General features: G+C 56.6%; 1 protein-coding gene across 1 annotated transcript; it reads left to right on the top strand.

Moving 5' to 3' along the window:
* Positions 1 to 319: 319 nt before the first annotated feature.
* Positions 320 to 16,684, top strand: COL9A2 (collagen type IX alpha 2 chain). Its single transcript, XM_047793558.1, is given in 33 exon segments — positions 320 to 518; positions 1,752 to 1,826; positions 3,041 to 3,076; positions 3,161 to 3,223; positions 4,529 to 4,582; positions 4,702 to 4,737; positions 4,830 to 4,853; positions 5,180 to 5,233; positions 5,538 to 5,591; positions 5,705 to 5,752; positions 5,988 to 6,044; positions 6,128 to 6,181; positions 6,506 to 6,559; positions 7,280 to 7,333; positions 7,435 to 7,488; positions 7,610 to 7,663; positions 9,110 to 9,163; positions 9,552 to 9,605; positions 9,804 to 9,857; positions 10,788 to 10,832; positions 11,209 to 11,262; positions 12,357 to 12,410; positions 12,691 to 12,744; positions 12,832 to 12,903; positions 13,158 to 13,193; positions 13,357 to 13,401; positions 13,505 to 13,524; positions 13,723 to 13,883; positions 14,124 to 14,177; positions 14,455 to 14,553; positions 14,556 to 14,642; positions 15,396 to 15,473; positions 15,906 to 16,684. Coding segments are annotated over 33 exon segments (2,064 nt in total). The 5' UTR covers positions 320 to 446; the 3' UTR covers positions 16,106 to 16,684.
* Positions 16,685 to 17,159: the final 475 nt, after the last annotated feature.

Raw genomic sequence — 17,159 nt, 5'->3', positions numbered from 1 at the left:
AGGACTCAGGCGGGGACTCGCAGGCAGAAGTGGCCGAGGACCCGGGGCATGTGATGGGATGAGGACTGAGGGTCAGGGGGAAGGGGACTGGCTCCTGGAGATCAGGCTGGGTAGGGACCTCGGATGGCCTTCTGCCTCCTCACAGAGAAACGGAGCCACGATCGCCGGCCCCGACCCGGCCGCTGCCTCTGGGAAGCCCGGGGCAAGGATGGAGGGTGGGCGCTGGTGGCTGGAAGGAGTGGGGCGGAGCTGGGAGGAGGACGCGGGCCTCCCTCCCCGGGTCCTCTCAGGTGACAGACCCCGCGGGCCCCCCGCCCCGCCCCGCCGCATATTCAGGAGGCCGGGCCCGCCCGGTTCGAGAGCAGCCACCGCCGCCGCTCCGAGAGCCTCAGCCGTCGGTGCGTGCGTGGAGCCGGCCTCCATCCTCCTCGAACCCGCCACCCGCCATGGCGCCTGCGGCCGCCCCCCGCAGCCTCCTGATTCTCCTGCAGGTGCTCGGGCTCGCTCTAGCGCAGATCGTAAGTCCCGCGGCCACTGAGGCACCGGGGTGCGGGCTCTGGGGTTTGGGGTTCAGGATCTTATGGTCTGGTGAAGTGCTCTGCCAGACCTCCACCTTCTAGTGACACTCCCAAGCCCGAGAAGCAGCTTCAGACAGTTCCTCGGCGCACGTCCCCTCGGTAGGGGCACAAATCGGGCGCATCTCGGCACCGTGAAAAGAGATGGATGAGCCGGGGAAGCAGAGGGACCCTATCCCCAGATGCTCGGCCCTGCCGGGGACAGGCAGCGTGGGGCAGGAGCCGGCGCCGGGTCCTGGCAGTCGGGAGAGCCCAGGTGGCGGTGGAGACAATGGTGCCCATTCACGGGGCTTGGGCGCCTCCGCCCCCGCAGCCTCCCAGGGGGCGCCGGCTCCAGCCAGACTCCGCTCTGGCTCCGCCGCTGCCGCTTCGCCGGGCTTGGCGCGCCTGCGTCTCACTTCCGAGGGCCGGCTGGGGAGGGGGCCTAACGCCACGCGGGAGCCGAAGGGCAGGGGCCGGGCGCCGCCTGATGCCCTGTACGGTCCGCAGCTCGCCTGCGGGGCACCAGCCTGGCACTTCTCGGTCTGGGGAGGGCGCGGGCATCTGGCAAGCGCGGGACCCCTGCTTGCCACCCAGGAGAGAACGAAGGAGCCGTGCCGGAAGAGGGGTGCTCTGAGTAGGAGAAAACAGGCTTTCCTTTCTGGGTCCCCTCAACCTCCCGTCCCTCTGCGCCTCCCCAACTTTTCCTTCAGGCTTTACCCGCACTAGTGGGAGAGGAAAGGGTACCTACTCACCTTCGATATCTGTTGTTCACCTAAAACTAATCCGAGCAACCGTTCATTGAGGAACAAGCGTCTCTAGGCTCCACCTTCCTTCCCATCTGTTATTTATTTGCTCCATCAGCATCTCGCCACCACCAGGCGCAAGGGCAACACCGTACGGTGGAAGGAGTTGAGCCGACCTAGGACGGAATTCTGGCTCCACCGCTTACTTCCTGTGATCAAGGACTCCTTGGTCTTTTTGAGCCTGTTTCCACAACTGCAAACTGGGGCTTGATAGGTTCGGCCTCACAGTTCTGAGCATTCAATAAAATAATATATGTAATGGTACACAGTATCTGGTGCACAGTGGGTTCTCAATAAACGGGAGTCAGCAGCTTTTCCCAAGAGGGTGCCTACCCCTAAATGCCCAGGTCCCTGCACTCTCTGAGGGCTGCACCCCTGTGTGTGTTTTCAGAGAGGTCCGCCAGGAGAACGAGGGCCCCCGGGGCCCCCGGGGCCTCCAGGAGTGCCTGGATCCGACGGAATCGACGTGAGTCTCTAACCTGGGACGGGAGGGGGAGGGAGGCTGCGGACAAAGGGGAACTTTGTGAGCACTGGCAGTTGCGGGTGGTGGCAGCCTTGAGATCGGTGCCTGAAGATGCAGTGCCCCCTGTTGTCAGTAGGCGGCGCCGGCCTGCACCACAAGGAGCCCGTTTGTTCTACAAAAACCTCAAACCAGCTCTGAGATGCAGAGCCCGTTATAGCCGCGGGCGGACAAGGAGCTGCTGTTTCGTTTGCCCGCCACAGCTCACAGCGATTCCTTATCCCCCGCCTCCTCCTCCCTTCTTTTTGGGGTGGGAGACGCCTTAAGCCCTTGCCCTGCCCCTAGCATGTCTGGATGCTTCTTCAGGGTCGCTTAGGAGCCTTGGCCAGACCGCTGACCAGCTGAGGCCAGACTCCTGTCTCTTCCCTTTGCATTTTTCTCCCCGATTTAGAATCAGTTGGGCTTGTTCCCTGCTCTCCCTGCCCCGGTGAGGGTTAAATACCTCATTCTGGATCTCCCCCAGGAGGTCAGCCTGCTGTTTACCTATCTGGACAGCCTTCTATTCAATCTGGCGCCCCCACCCTTCAAACACAGGGCGCTGGATCCCTGCCAGGCTCTCTGGCCCCCGAAGCCTTCTCTGAAATGCCTGGAGGCCTTTCTGGGGCTGAATGTGATTCTGCAGTCCCTGTGGGTCCTCCACCCAGGGTCCTTTGTCACAGGGGAAGGAGGTCCTTCCTGCCTTGGGGACAGATTGAATGTGCCCCCTTGGTTCTTGCCTCTGTTCCATCTCCTTTTCCTGACCCCAATCCAGAAGACTGCCCCCTTTGCTTACGCAATCCCTTCATGTTTTTCTAAAAGCCCCAAATTTCTTCCCACATTGTTCAAATCCAAGAGGCACCCGCTCTCCAAGGTAACGTGGAGCCCACAACCCCATTTGCAGTTCTTACAGCTGGCACCTTACCAACCCTGGCACGTCTAAAACCCACTTGCTTATGGATATCACCCTCTCTAGCCTGCCTGGAGTTGGACTCAACCCACTTATGGTTTTCTTGAGGGAAAAGGAGCTATTTTCCTAAAAAGCACAAGGCTAAAGGGACCCAGGACAGAAGAATAAACAATGAGGAGAGGAGCATGTGGGTACAGGCCAGCCAGGGCTTGTGCGTGCCCATCTGGGGTGGCACGAGCCATGGTGTGCTGTCTCACCAACTTGTATTTTGCAGGGTGACAAGGGACCCCCTGGGAAAGCTGGCCCTCCGGTGAGTGCTTTTTCCTCTTTGACCTTTGACCCTTCTGGGTCTTGCCCTCCCATGGCTGATATTTGCTCTGTCTCCGTTTTCAAGGGACCTAAGGGAGAGCCTGGCAAACCAGGGCCAGATGGGCCAGACGGGAAGCCGGGGATTGATGTGAGTACCTCCTAGTCACATAGAGCAGGTTAGGGCTCCACCCACTGACCTCCTGAACCCAGTTCTGGCATCTTCCCTCCTGATCCGCTGTTCAGAGCAGGATGGAGACTCTTTAGCTATGAGCCCCCCTCACCTTCGTATGACTTGTGACCTCACACTCATCCCAGGAGCGCTGAATCATGGGCACATATACATCCAGAGGGGAGTTCTCTTGTCATCAGCAGCCAGAATTTAGTCTCACATTTCTGGCATCCAAGTATTAAACTAAATACTCTGGGCAGAGCTGTCCTTAGGTGCCCTCTCCTTTCCCCCCCTTTTCCCTTCCCCACCCCACCTCCTCGCAGCCCCAGACAAACTCGGGAGAGGAACATTATCTGGCAGATACCACAGAGTTCCCAGTGGCCTCAAGGTCACAAGCTCCTGGACACAGCCAGGGGCACTGGGAAGTCATCTGCTTAGGGTGACTGGTGTCAGTCACTGAACGATGCCAGGAAGAAGAGGCCCCCAGGAGTTGCCTGTGCCCTGCTGGCTCAAGAGTTTCCCATTAGGGCCATGATCAACTTTGTCATCTTTGCAGGGTGTGGACCTTCCCCCCAGCTTGTCCACACCCTGCAAAGATGACAAAGCATATTGCCTTCTGCATCAGTTTTCATTGCCACGCAGAGAAGCAGGCGTCATTATTAACCCACTCTGCAGATGAGAAGACTAAGGCTCAGAAAAAAGTTCCAGGGGCAGACATCAAGAAAATGGCCATCCAGACCTATGTCTAGGTCTTCTAGACGGCTAGACTTGGTGGGGGGTGGAGCGTTGGCGAGGTCAGGGCCTTGGGAGTTCTTGACATGACCCATTGGTAACAAACCTGACTACTATCCATGAGGATGTGGGTTTGATCCCTGGCCTCATTCACTCAATGGTTTAAGGATCCAGCATTCCCGTGAGCTGTGGTGTAGATCGCAGATGCCCAAGTTGCTGTGGCCAGGCAGCTGCAGCTCAGATTCGACTCCTAGCCTGGGAACTTCCATATGCCATGTGTGTGGCCCTAAAAAGCCAAACAAAACAAAACAAAAAACAAACAAACAAAACAACCTTTGGGCTTTGCTTTCTCATCTTTCAAAAGAGAATAATCCTCAAGGGCTGTGGGGACTGGGGGAAGGGAAAGTGAAGTATTGGCACACCTAGACCTTTACAGATCATGGTGAAAGGCAGCCTGGGCCCACTCAGGAGAGATCTCCCTGGACCCTCCCTGCCCCATGGGTCAGGGAATAGGTTCCTGCCTCCTAGATGTACCTTCTCTTTCTTCCCCAGGGTCTAACTGGAGCCAAGGGGGAGCCTGGTCCCATGGGGATCCCTGGAGTCAAGGTAAGTGGCCAGCATGGGCAATCAAGAGCCAGAGTTTGGGAGGAGCTGCAGCAGAGAGGAGCAGGGACCCAGGAGACCCCCCCCCCCCAACCTCTGAGCCTCTCCCATTGCTCTTGCAGGGCCAGCCCGGGCTCCCAGGTCCCCCTGGCCTGCCAGTGAGTATAACCCACAAGGGCTTTAAGGGGTCCTTTGTGGATAGGGGGACTTGTAAAATGAGCCACGAACCTAATCTTTCCTTCTGTTCCAGGGCCCTGGCTTCACTGGACCTCCTGTAAGTCCTTAGGGATGGAGCAGGATACAGGATACAGAAGAGTTCAGAGGATACAGAAGGCCTTCTAGGGGACAAAAGAGCTTTCAGGGGACTGGCCAGCATGGGAAGGGGCCAGCATGCTGGGATAGTGTTAGAAATGGGCAGATGGGTCAGAGAACTCTGGGTCTATCCACTGGCTCTGAGATTCTCTGGTCCTGAGAGCCCTAATCTGCCAGATGCTCTGGGGTTGGTTGCAAAGTGAAAGTGGGAAAGGGGAAAGTACCTGTTCCTATCAGGGCTGGGCTAACCCTCTGAGGCATCCTAGCCACTGATGTCTCTGTTCCTAGGGACCACCTGGACCTGTTGGCCTCCCTGGTGAGATTGGAATCACAGGCCCCAAGGTGAGCCCCAGCCACCCATCTGCTTACTTTGCTCCCACCCTCTGCCTTCAAGCTGCCATCAGGGAGCTCCTCCAGGTCTGGGGCAGAAACCCCGCCTGCTGAGCCCACCCTGTGGTAGATCTCTCAGGGAGGCCAAGGGCTGGGGCCATCCCCTGCTGCTTGATCTCCCCAAGGGCCCAGATCTCAGGAGGTGATCTGGAGGGCAGGGTGTATGGGGCAGTAGCAGGAGCTGGAGGTGGGGGCAGAGGTGATCTGGGGTTGGGGGGCTGGACAAGGGTATGATTTGGGCCCTTTTTGCTTTCAGGGGGATCCCGGACCAGAAGGACCATCAGGACCCCCGGGGCCCCCTGGGAAACCGGTATGTGTCCTCACCCCTCCCACACGGCTGTTGTGCGGCTGGGGAAGGACAAGGCCCAAGCCTCGTGAGGGGACAGTTCGGGTCAGGCTCCATCTCCATACATCTTTTCTCAGGGTCGCCCAGGAACCATCCAGGGCCTGGAAGGCAGTGCGGATTTCCTGGTGAGAGGCGGGGTCTGGGGTGGAGCTAATCCGGGGAAGGGGCGTGTCATCTTGGGGGAGTGGGGCGGGCAAGGAGCTCTGTTAGCTGGTGGAGGTAGGGTGCCTGGGAGACGGGGAGGGGTTCAGCCAGGTGCGACGGGAGGCAGGATCCGGAGTTGGCAAGATGGGGAAAGCCTGCCCAATGGGCCTGGAGCAGGCGTGTGACCAGAGAGCCCTGTGGGATTTTTGTTTCCAGTGTCCAACCAACTGTCCAGCGGGCGTGAAAGGCCCCCCAGGGCTGCAGGGAGTGAAGGTGAGCTTCGTGGCCCAAGTCTTGGGAGTGGAGCAGTGGGGTGGGGAAAGGGCATACCCTGAGCTGTTTCTTGTTCCCCGAAGGGGCATCCTGGCAAACGTGGGCTTCTGGGAGATTCTGGCCGCCAGGGGAAGCCGGTGAGTGAGGGCTGACGGCCACGTGAGAGTGTGTGTGGAGAGGGCCCTCCAGGAACCTGCCCCCACTCCTCCCTCCCCCTCCCCCTGTGGGTCTCTGGGGATAGAGCCTTGGGCTGGGAGGCAGGACTCCTAGATTCCAGATAAGTGTCCCTAGTAAGTCCCTTCTTGCTGGGCCTCTGGTTTCCCCATCTGTCTGTCACACTGGCTGCATGGTTTCTAGGGGGCCTCCCATCTGCTTTTGCTGGGGAGGGGATGGTGTCTGGTGGCCTGTGTATTTGTCTCTCCATCTGTGTGCCTATCTGATGGATCTTCCCTGCCCCATAGGGTCCCAAGGGAGATGTGGGTGCCTCTGGAGAGCAAGGCATTCCCGGACCGCCGGTAAGGAACACTCCACGGGCCCTCCTCTCCCCTCTCTTCCTCTCCTAGGAGACCTTGGTGGAGCCATTCCCCTGCTCTGGCCTCCCATGTGTGAAAGAGACACCTGTGTCCCGCTGGTGTGTCTTGAGGTTGGGGGAGGGAGGCTGAGTCTGACTAAGAAATGGGGGGACAGGGAGTTCTCATTGTGGCTCAGTGGTTAATGAACCCAACTAGGATCCATGAGGATGAGGGTTCGATCCCTGGCCTTGCTCAGTGGGTTAAGGATCCAGTGTAGTGTGGTGAGCTGTGGTGTAGTTCGCAGATGTGGCTTGGCTCCCACATTGCTGTGGCTGTGGTGTAGGCCAGCAGCTGTAGCTCTGATTAGACCCCTAGCCTGGGAACCTCCATATGCCATGGGTGTGGCCCTAAAAAGCAAAATAAAATAAAATAAAATAAAACAAGCAAAAAAAAAAAAAAGAAAGAAAGAAAGAAAAAGAAATCGGGGACAGGAGCCAAGGCTGCCAGCCAGAAGACTGAGGCCCAGATTCTGCCACTGTGAGTGGGAGTGCCTTTGAGTGACCTGGTACATCCGTCCCTACCCTTGAGCCTCACTGTCCATCTGTGATAGGGACTCTGTGCCTGCCCCAGGGGAGGCCCTGTGAAGACTGCGGTGGAGGTCAGGGAAGGTGTCACAAAGTGGGCCTTGTAGCTGCCATCACTGTCACGCTTCTGTTTTGACAGGGTCCCCAGGGTGTCAGGGGCTACCCAGGCATGGCAGGACCCAAAGGAGAAACGGTGAGTGGGTCTGGGGTTGTCCTGCAAGAGCTGCTGTGATCAGCACTCTCGCCTCTGGGGTACAGCCAGGACTGACCCGCGACGACCTCTCCTCTCCCCAGGGTCCTCAAGGATACAAAGGCATGGTGGGCTCCGTCGGCGCTGCCGGGTCACCAGTGAGTCTGCTCCTGCTCCCCTCCCATGCACGCCTCCTCTAGACGCAGCTCCTAGTGCTGCAAAGGGGTGTGGCTCCCCCAAGCCTGTGTAACATGAATTTCTGTTTGTCCTTCTTACCAGGGCGAGGAAGGTCCGAGGGGGCCACCAGGCCGAGCTGGGGAGAAGGGTGACGTGGTGAGTCCTCAGGCAGCCCTGTGCAGTCAGGGCCTCTGGGGAGAGCTGGGTGGACTCAGCTCCACCCAAGGCTCATGTGCAGGCACATATGTGTGTGTATGTGTATGTGTGTGTGTGTGTGTGTGTGTGTGTGTGTACATGCACGCACACATGCATTATTCTGTGTGTTTGAGTGTGTGGGAGAGTGATTTGGGGGAGGAAAGTCTATGCCCAGAGCCCAATCAGCCCCACCAGCTCCCTGTCTTCCAAGCCCAGCCTGTTGCTGATCAAATTCAGACTTTGGGAGAAGCACAGAATCCAGTCCCACGGTCACTGGGGCCAGACAATGAAATTCCAGCAAATCAGTCATGGGGCTAATGAGATTTGGTCCAGATCCCGGTTCTCCCTCTCTCACTCTCTTTTTTTTTAATTAATAGGCTCTTTCTTTTGAGTAGTTTTGAGTGGACAGAAAAATTGGGCATAAAGTCAATTTTTAGTTTTTTATTCTGCAGGTTATAAAACATACACAAAATGAACTTTTATATATGACATAGTAACCTCATACATCTGTCTCCCCAAATTAACATTTTGCCACACTCACTTCAGCCCCTTTTCCCCTTCCTTCACTTTGCTCTTTGCAAGCAAATCCTTAACATCATGTCATTTGACCCACTTCACTTCTGTCTCTTTCAAAAATAAGGCCTTGTTCTCACATAACCACAATATCATTGTCACACCAACAAAATTATCAATTATTCCTGAACATCATTTCATCATCGGCTTGTGGTCAATTTTTTGCAAGGATCTCAAAACATGTCTTTTCAGGATTCTTGTTTAGATCAAGACCCAAAGCAAGTCCCCACATTGTATTTGGTTGTCGTATTTCTTTTTTTTTCTTTCTTTTTTTTTTTTTTGGTCTTTTTTTGACATTTCTTGGGCTGCTCCCTCCACATATGGAGGTTCCCAGGCTAAGGGTCGAATCAGAGCTGTAGCCGCCGGCCTACGCCAGAACCACAGCAACTCGGGATCCGAGCCGCGTCTGCAACCTACACCACAGCTCACGGCAACGCCGGATCGTTAACCCACTGAGCAAGGCCAGGGATCGAACCCGCAGCCTCATGGTTCCTAGTGGGATTCGTTTCCACTGCACCATGATGGGAACTCCCTGGTTGTCGTATTTCTTCACACAGGAGTTGCTCAGGGCCTCTGTGGGTCCCAGTGAGTGCTGGCTCCTCCCCTGTCCTGTGCTGCTCCAGCCCAGCCTGCTTGACGCCAATCTCCACTCCCTCCTGCTGAGTCCAGGGCACACTTGTCCAACTAGGCCCCTTTCCTCCAGCCCCTGCACAGCATGGCCTAAGCCATAGGGACCTAGGACCTGGAGGTCACTGTTCTCAGCTGTTCCCTTCTCTGAACAGCTGGACAGGGGTTCAGCCTCCTGAAGGTGACCTGATCTCTTCTACTTTGCAGGGCAGCCAAGGTGTTCGAGGACCCCAGGGAATAACAGGCCCGAAGGGAGCAACCGTAAGTGGACAGAGGGTGGAGTCCAGGCAGCTCTCCAAGTCCCCAAGGATAAGGCGCGTGGGATTCTAGATGGAACTCTGCTGCCATGGGCTGATCCTGTCACTGCCAGGAATGCCCTCTACGTCTTAGTTTTTTCACCTGTAAATAGAGCAGTGATATATGAGAGGTCCTGGGACACGTCCCCCACACAAGGGAAGGACTATTGTCCACCCCCAGAAATCCCCCTTCTCACTCCCACTCCCCTCCCCCAGCTGGCTGGTAGGACTTCCAGAGATGATCAAACTCACTTCCTACCTGCATGCTGCCCATCACAGAGGGACATGGGTGGGTAGCCTCATCCCAGGCATCTCCCCATTGTGAGTCTCCATGCCACTTTCCTCCTGAGCAGGGCCCCCCGGGCATCGATGGCAAGGACGGGACTCCAGGCACACCTGGCATGAAGGTAGGAGTGGGGGCAACTAGTGGGCTTGGGGCAAGGGTCAGGGCCCCTCCCAGCCAAGCCTCTGACCCTGAGATGCTCAAGGGTGTCCCCGACACATTCCTTCTTGCCACGGAGCCTCAGTTTCTCTGTTTCCATTTGGGTGGAAGCCATGGACCCTCTGGCTGGAGCTTTCACTGTGCCTCTGGTTCTCTCTTGCAGGGCAGTGCAGGACAGGCGGGGCGGCCAGGAAATCCAGGCCACCAGGGCCTAGCGGTGAGTCTGGTGTGGATCCATGGGGGTGGCCATGTGGCATGTCGCCCACTTCCATCGCCCCACCTCCCCAACGTGGCATGAGTGGCTGATGAGGTCAAAATCACACACCTGGGGCTCAGGACGTGTGCCCTAGTCCTTGTCCCCATCCACCCCAGGCCTCTTTACCAACTCTGGCCTGCCTGACACCTCATTATTTGCACAGCTGCTCCAGTCTCTGGCCTTCCCAGTCCTCCATGTCAGCTAAGTAGAAGCTGACCATTTCTCAGTTAAAGGACCTTCCATGGCCCCTCCACTGCCTCCAGGAAAAAAGTCATTCTGTCCAGTCATTCAGTAAAAAGTTGCTGAGGTTGGAGTTCCCACTGTGGCTCAGTGATAAAGAACCGACTAGGATCCATGAAGATGTGGGTTCAATCTCTGGCCTCGCTCAGTGGGTTAAGGATCTGGCATTGCCATGAACTGTGGTGTGGGTTGCAGATGCAGCTCAGATCCCGTGTGGCTGTGGCTGTGGCTGGCTTTTCTACCTCCACACATTCAGGCCTTTACTAGATCCTCTGCTAGGAATGCCCTTCCCATCTCTCTGTGCCTTCTTACCATTCAGGCCCACCTCCATCCCATGCCTTCTGGAACCCCCAGCCTTCCCTGCCAGGAGTACTGAGGCTGAGGCCTGCTAACAGGTCCATATGCAGCCTCTGCTCCTGTGCATCCGTGTATGCTCCTCTTCTCCCAAGGATCACAGGCCCTGGTAGGCAGGCTCTTCTGTACCCCTCTCCTCTCTCACCAGGGATTTAGGGCTGGGCACAGTCAAGTTCATGGCTGGGCCTTCTACTGTACAGTTCCTACAAGGCAAAGGAGGAATCTGGAAGGCAAAGCAGCAGGTGCATGGGGTTCCCCTCTACCAGGGGAGAAACTGAGGTCAACTTCCTTCCACAGGGTATGCCCGGCCAGCCTGGGACAAAAGGAGACCCTGGAGACAAGGTGAGGTGACCCCAAACTGGGGCAGACTTGGCCTCCTCTGAGCAAAGGAAGCTGGGGTTAGGGGCCAGGGGCATGGCTAAAAGACTGGAAGACCCAGGCTTCAGCACATTGGAGACTCAGCCTGGACAAAAGTCCCTTGGGCCTAATCACCTCCCTCTTGTCATCTCCCCCCACCCCACCCCTGACCCCTTATCCTTCCTGGCTCAGGGGAGACAGGATGGCATGGCTCCAAATCTAGTGAAACAGGAAAATTAAAAACCCTCTCCCCTTCCCAACTTATTCATTTCCAGAGTCTGTTTGGGGTTCACTGGCTTCTCCAAGGCCAAGGGCCTGACTAGGTGACACAGACTGACCTTAGAGCTCTGTTTTCCTGCAGGGTGAGCCTGGCCAACGGGGCTTCCCAGGAGTCTCTGGTCCCCCCGGGAAGGAGGTAAGTGCCCCCTTCTCTGACACAAAGGCTCTTACTTGGGCTCCTTCCGGTCTGAGGACCCTGCACTCAGCATATGCGGCCAGAGTGAGACCGGCATGGAGCCCCAGCCTCGAGGTGCTCTTGAGGCCAGTCAGGACTCAGCCACTAACCCAAGGAAGCTCCCTTCTCTCTCTGGGTCCTTGTTTCCCTATGCACAATGCAGGCAGCTGTTTCTGTCCTGGGGTATGATCTCTCCAGATGGCCTGATGGACCAGGGCTGAAAATTCCAACAGGCAGAGTTATTTATTTATTCCATTAAGTATTTGCCACCTATCCACGACTGTGCTGACACTGAGATAGACAGTCTCCTACTTATATGGAGCTTTCAGTTTCGTGGGAAAGACATACATTAAATAGTCACAGGAAGTTCCATTATGGCTCAGCAGTAGCAAACTCGACGAGTATCCATGAGGATGCAGGTTCAATCCCTGGCCTCACTCAGTGGGTTAAGGATCCAGTGTTGCCATGAGCTGTGGTGTAAGTCACAGACACAGCTCAGGTCTGCCATTGCTCTGGCTTTGGCATAGGCCAGTAGCCTAGCCTGGAAACTTCCATATACAGCCCTAATTAAAAATAATAATGTAGGAGTTCCCATCGTGGCGCAGTGGTTAACGAATCCGACTAGGAACCATGAGGTTGCGGGTTCAGTCCCTGCCCTTGCTCAGTGGGTTAACGATCCGGCGTTGCTGTGAGCTGTGGTGTAGGTTGCAGACGCGGCTCAGATCCCACGTTGCTGTGGCTCTGGCGTAGGCCGGTGGCTACAGCTCCGATTCGACCCCTAGCCTGGGAACCTCCATATGCCGTGGGAGCGGCCCAAGAAATAGCAACAACAACAACAACAACAACAACAAAAAGACAAAAGACAAATAATAATAATAATAATAATGTAAAAAAAAGTCACATGATGTTGTATTGGGTCCTATGAAGGAAAAGTACAGAGACCCAAAGAACAGGAGGCACATTAGCTGAGCCCCAAGGGTAGGCAGGGGTTGGCCAGGTGTGGAAGGGAGGGACCTACCAGTCTGCTGCTCACCTCCAATTTCTCAATCCCCCAGGGAGAGCCAGGGCCTCAAGGAGAAATCGGTCCCCAGGGCATCATGGGACAGAAGGTAAGTGCCTGACACAGAGACCCCTCCCTGGGGAACTTTACAGCAGCTGGCACTCCCGGACCCAGGATCTGGGTGCTCATAAGACTCCAGCACCTGCCCAGTGTGTATGAGGCCCCCCTGAGCCAGGGCCTCAGTTTGCAGGTCTGTTAAGTGGAGCCAAGGACCTCCATGATGACAATAGCAGGGATGGAAGGCACCCTGACCACACAGTGTCTGGGATCTGGCAGAGAGAGGCTGCCCCTGCTGACAGGCAGCGTGTAAACCTCTCTTTCCATTTCAGGGTGACCACGGTGAGAGGGGGCCAGTGGGGCAGCCCGGCCCTCAAGGCCGGCAGGCAAGTGCAGGGCGGCTGAGATGGGCGGTGGGGGGCACATCTGGTCACCCCATCTGATTTACTCTTGCCAGTTTCTTTTCTCCTTAGGGCCCCAAGGGGGAGCAGGGGCCCCCAGGAATTCCAGGACCACAAGGCTTGCCAGGCATCAAGGGAGACAAGGTACCAAATGGGGCTTGAAAATAACAGGGAAAGAGGCTGGGACCCTGAGTGAGGGGTCGGTGGAGCGCAGTCAGATCCTTGAGCGCCCCAAATCTTCGAGGAGAAATTACTCCTTGCGGGGTCTAAGGGGACCTAGGGGTTGAGGCGGAGCTGCAGAGAGGGGCGTGGCTAGGAGCCGGGATGGGGGGACCCGATGGAACCCCGCCTTCCCTGGCCCGGAGCTCACCAAGCCCCCAACTCCCTGCTTTCTCCAGGGCTCCCCAGGGAAGACCGGGCCCCGCGGCGGAGTGGTGAGTGCCAGCACCTCCCCTGTCCCGGGCATCGGTCTCACCCGTCAGGGCGGGGGACGGGAGTGTTACAGCCCCAGCGCGGCCCTGCTGCCCCTACTCCCACGCCCCGTGGGGCCACCGGGGTCTGAAACGTTATCAATCTCTAGACGTTATCAATCTCTAGGGCGACCCGGGAGTGGCTGGCCTCCCAGGAGAGAAAGGCGAGAAGGTGAGCAGGCTGTGCGAGGCGGCAGGGGAGGTACAGGGAGAACTGAAGGCCGCCCCGGACAGCACCGCCTCATGACTGTGACCGTGCTTCCTTGTGTCCGCAGGGCGAGTCTGGGGAGCCGGGGGCCCAAGGGACAGGTGAGTCTTGTCGCTGCGACGCCGCCTTCTCACTTTCCCGCAGCCTTCCTTACCTTGGGCCGCTGGGGACCAGGACCTCGTTTCCCCAGGCCTCCCTTCCCCACTCCCATCCTTCCTCTACCCCCTTACCCCCACCCCCGCCCGCGCGCCAGTGTGTGTGCCCTCTGACCCCTGCTCTGCACCCACCCCGCCGGCAGCAAGGAGTCCGCGGAGAACCCGGCTACCCAGGCCCCAGCGGCGATGCAGGCGCCCCAGGGGTACAGGGCTATCCCGGACCCCCCGGCCCTCGAGGACTGGTTGGCGACCGAGGCTTGCCCGGACTGCCCGGGAGGCAGGGCGTGGCGGGTGAGTTGGCCTCCAAGGGAGGAGTGTCTTAAGTAGGACATCTCTTTGGGGTGCTGCCTATTCCCCAAAGGCTGGGAGTTCCCAGAGACTAGCATTCCTGAGGCTGGTTCCAAGCCGAAAATCAGAGAGGATGGGTGTGGGTGCAGGAGGGGTATCAGTCAGATGCTGAAAATTCTTCCCATGAGAAAATGGGAGCAGGAGCCAGGAGCTTCTTTGTGAAGGACCTTCTGTGCTTTCAGGGCCGAGATGCCAGCGACCAGCACATCGAGGATGTGATGCTGAAGATGATGCAAGGTGAGGGGAGGGGGCATCGACCCCTCCTCACAGTCAAGGGGCATCGTCATCCTTCAAGAGCCTCTCCAAGTGGCCTTACCAGAGTCTGGAGTCCTGGGTGGCCATTCCAGCTCTGCCTCCAAGGGGCTGGGGGACCTTTGACTGCAAAATAGCCTGAGGAAGGGAGAGGTTAACCCCCTGTCTCCCAGGGGCCAGGGGCAGGATGCTCTGCCTTCCTCGAGATTTCCTGAACTGACACCCATCTTACACACTTTTCTGTCTCCCTCCCTCCCTCCAGAGCAACTGGCAGAGATGGCTGTGAGTGCCAAGCGGGAAGCCCTGGGTGCAACCGGGATGGTGGGTCCCCCAGGACCCCCCGGGCCTCCTGGGTACCCAGGCAACAGGGACCCCATGGGCACCCTGGCCCTCGGGGCATTCCTGGCATCGTGGGAGCTGTAGGTCAGATCGGCAACACCGGGCCCAAGGGTGAGTGCTATTCTGGGGTCAGGGCAGCAGCCAGGTGATGAGGATTTAGCCAAGACCAGTGCCCCTGGGGTCTCAGTTACATGGGCTGATTGCTCAGCCTCCTGGGCTCCCTTATCTTTCATCATTCCCTCTCCCAGGATGAGGTATAGACATCTTCACCTGTCTCTTCCTGGGCTTGCTTTTTCAGTAGCAAATTGATAGAAACAAATGTACAATTTTATAACTTGGGTTTTTGTTTTGTTTTAAATTTATTTAGTGGCCCTCCATAAAATCCTTCCATGTCTCTAGAAGTGGGGAGGCAGATTAACAAGATAGTAAAGCAGGCATGCTTGAGTCACAAGACAGGTGTGAGTCCACACTCTACCACATTCATTGTGACTCTTGGACAAGTTACCTGTTAATCTTCCTGGGCCTATAACTTTATCATCTGTAAACTGGGGATATTACTAGCAACGACCTCATAGCTGTCATGAGGATTACATTCAGAGGTAATTTACATAGCGTAGGCACAGTAAATGCCAGCTGTTGTTATTGTTAGACAATTTCCTGTAATGAACTTTATCAGCTGTGCATTTTCCATCCTTTGGACTCTCTTTTGTTTAACCAGTTCTGCAGTCATTTCCAACGTCCCCCTATTATAAACTAGTACAAAACAGAAGTAATGGTTGTGAGTGAAACAAAAATTAAATAGCAAGCCAAGCGGAAAACTTTTTTCCAATTCTGAAAAGCTAAGGCAGGCTTCCTTCTCTGCAGGGAAACGAGGAGAGAAGGGGGACAGGGGAGAAGTTGGACGCGGGCATCCCGGGATGCCTGGGCCCCCAGGGATTCCAGGTAAGACCTGGGCCCCACCCAGCAGCAGTTCTCTCCCCCAGCTCTGGGATTACTGACCCAAAGACAATTGGATCTCTTCCATGGTGGCCTCACGCTCATCCAGTTCAGTCCCACACATCTGGTTTTTGCACCCAGGAGCCTCTGGGTGGGGTCTGGCTGGGAACCAGATAGCTGGGATTCTGGGGACTTTCCCTGGGTTGCATGAAATTCATGGAGGGGAAGGAAGGGGCATTTGCTCCCCAGACTCATTGACTGGGAGGAGGGAATAATAGACAATCAGAATAATGGACTTAGAAGTCCTGTGTCTGGGGCAGAGTCCCTTCTTTCTGTGGTGTCCTTGGCTTCATTTTCCCCACCTGAAAACTGAGACTTAGGAATTCAAAGGCTGAGACAAGATGAAGCCGTGATGTCTTGACCTTCTCGCTTTCACAGGACTGCCTGGCCGGCCTGGCCAGGCAATCAACGGCAAAGATGGAGATCGAGGGGCCCCAGGAGCCCCAGGAGAGGCAGGCCGACCTGGCTTGCCAGGCCCCATGGGGCTGCCAGGCTTCTGTGAGCCTGCAGCCTGCCTTGGAGCCTCAGCCTACGCCTCTGCACGCCTCACGGAGCCTGGATCCATCAAGGGGCCGTGAGCATCAGGCCACGACAGAGCCCAGTGGGCATCCTGGGGGGAAGGACTAGGTCCCCCTGGGTGGACATGCACCCCATCCCTCAGCCCAGGAAAGCTAGCTTTCCCAGGACCTTCTGTCTGGGACCCAGGAGTCCTAAGGAAAAGGAAATTCCAAAACACAGGGGAAGGGAAGGGAGGGCATGGAGTGAAAAGGTGAGGCTAACAGACAGAGCAAGTGTCGCTGGAGAGTCCAAGGTCCAAGGAGGTTGGGGTGGCTTTCCTTCCTGGAGCACCACTCGGTTGTCACTCAAACCAACATCTCCTTACTCTGCATCATCCTCCACTGGCCATTTTGTCCTTGGGGCAAGTGGACTGAGGCCTCTGCTGGTTCCCGGTCCCATTTTCACCCTCTGGGCTTACTGGGTGACTGCCCGGAGGTGGCCATCCTTAAGCCAGTCCACTACTTCCTCCCTGACTTCCTCTCATCTGAGTATTTAAACGCCCATCTCCCTTCTTTACTCACATCACCCTCGCCCATCAAACCCTGAGATCCACCCAGGCCTTTCTGTAAATAAAAGCCCCCAACTTAGGTACAAACCAGGATGTGAGTGTTGGGCTTACTTTCTTGTGGATTAGTGCTTATCCACCACCTGAGCGGGATGGTCCAGGGCTCCCCCAGGGGAGGAGCGAGGGTGGGATAACTTCCTCTGAGCACATTCTTTTTAGGGCCACACCTACAGCATGTGGAAGTTCCTAGGCTAAGGGTCAAATCACAGCTATAGCCACCGGCCTATACCACAGCCACAGCAACAAGGGATCCGAACTGCGTCTTTGACTCACACCACAGCTCACAGCAACGCCAGATCCTTAACCCACTGAGTGAGGCCAGGGATCGAACCTGCATCCTCATGGATACCAGTTGGGTTTGTTACCACTGAGCCACAACGGGAATTCCCTCACCGAGCACATTCTGAATTGAGCATGAGGACGGCAAGGTGTATTTGAGGAAAGAACCTGCAGGTAGAATCAAGATGGTGACCTGCTAACTTTGGACAGATCCCTTCGCAGCCTTTGTA

Source organism: Phacochoerus africanus, chromosome 8 (genome assembly GCF_016906955.1).
Source record: "Phacochoerus africanus isolate WHEZ1 chromosome 8, ROS_Pafr_v1, whole genome shotgun sequence".
Classification (NCBI taxonomy): Eukaryota; Metazoa; Chordata; class Mammalia; order Artiodactyla; family Suidae; genus Phacochoerus; species Phacochoerus africanus.
The sequence above is the reverse complement of the archived record's forward strand: the minus strand, read 5'-3'. Positions and strand labels throughout refer to the sequence as shown.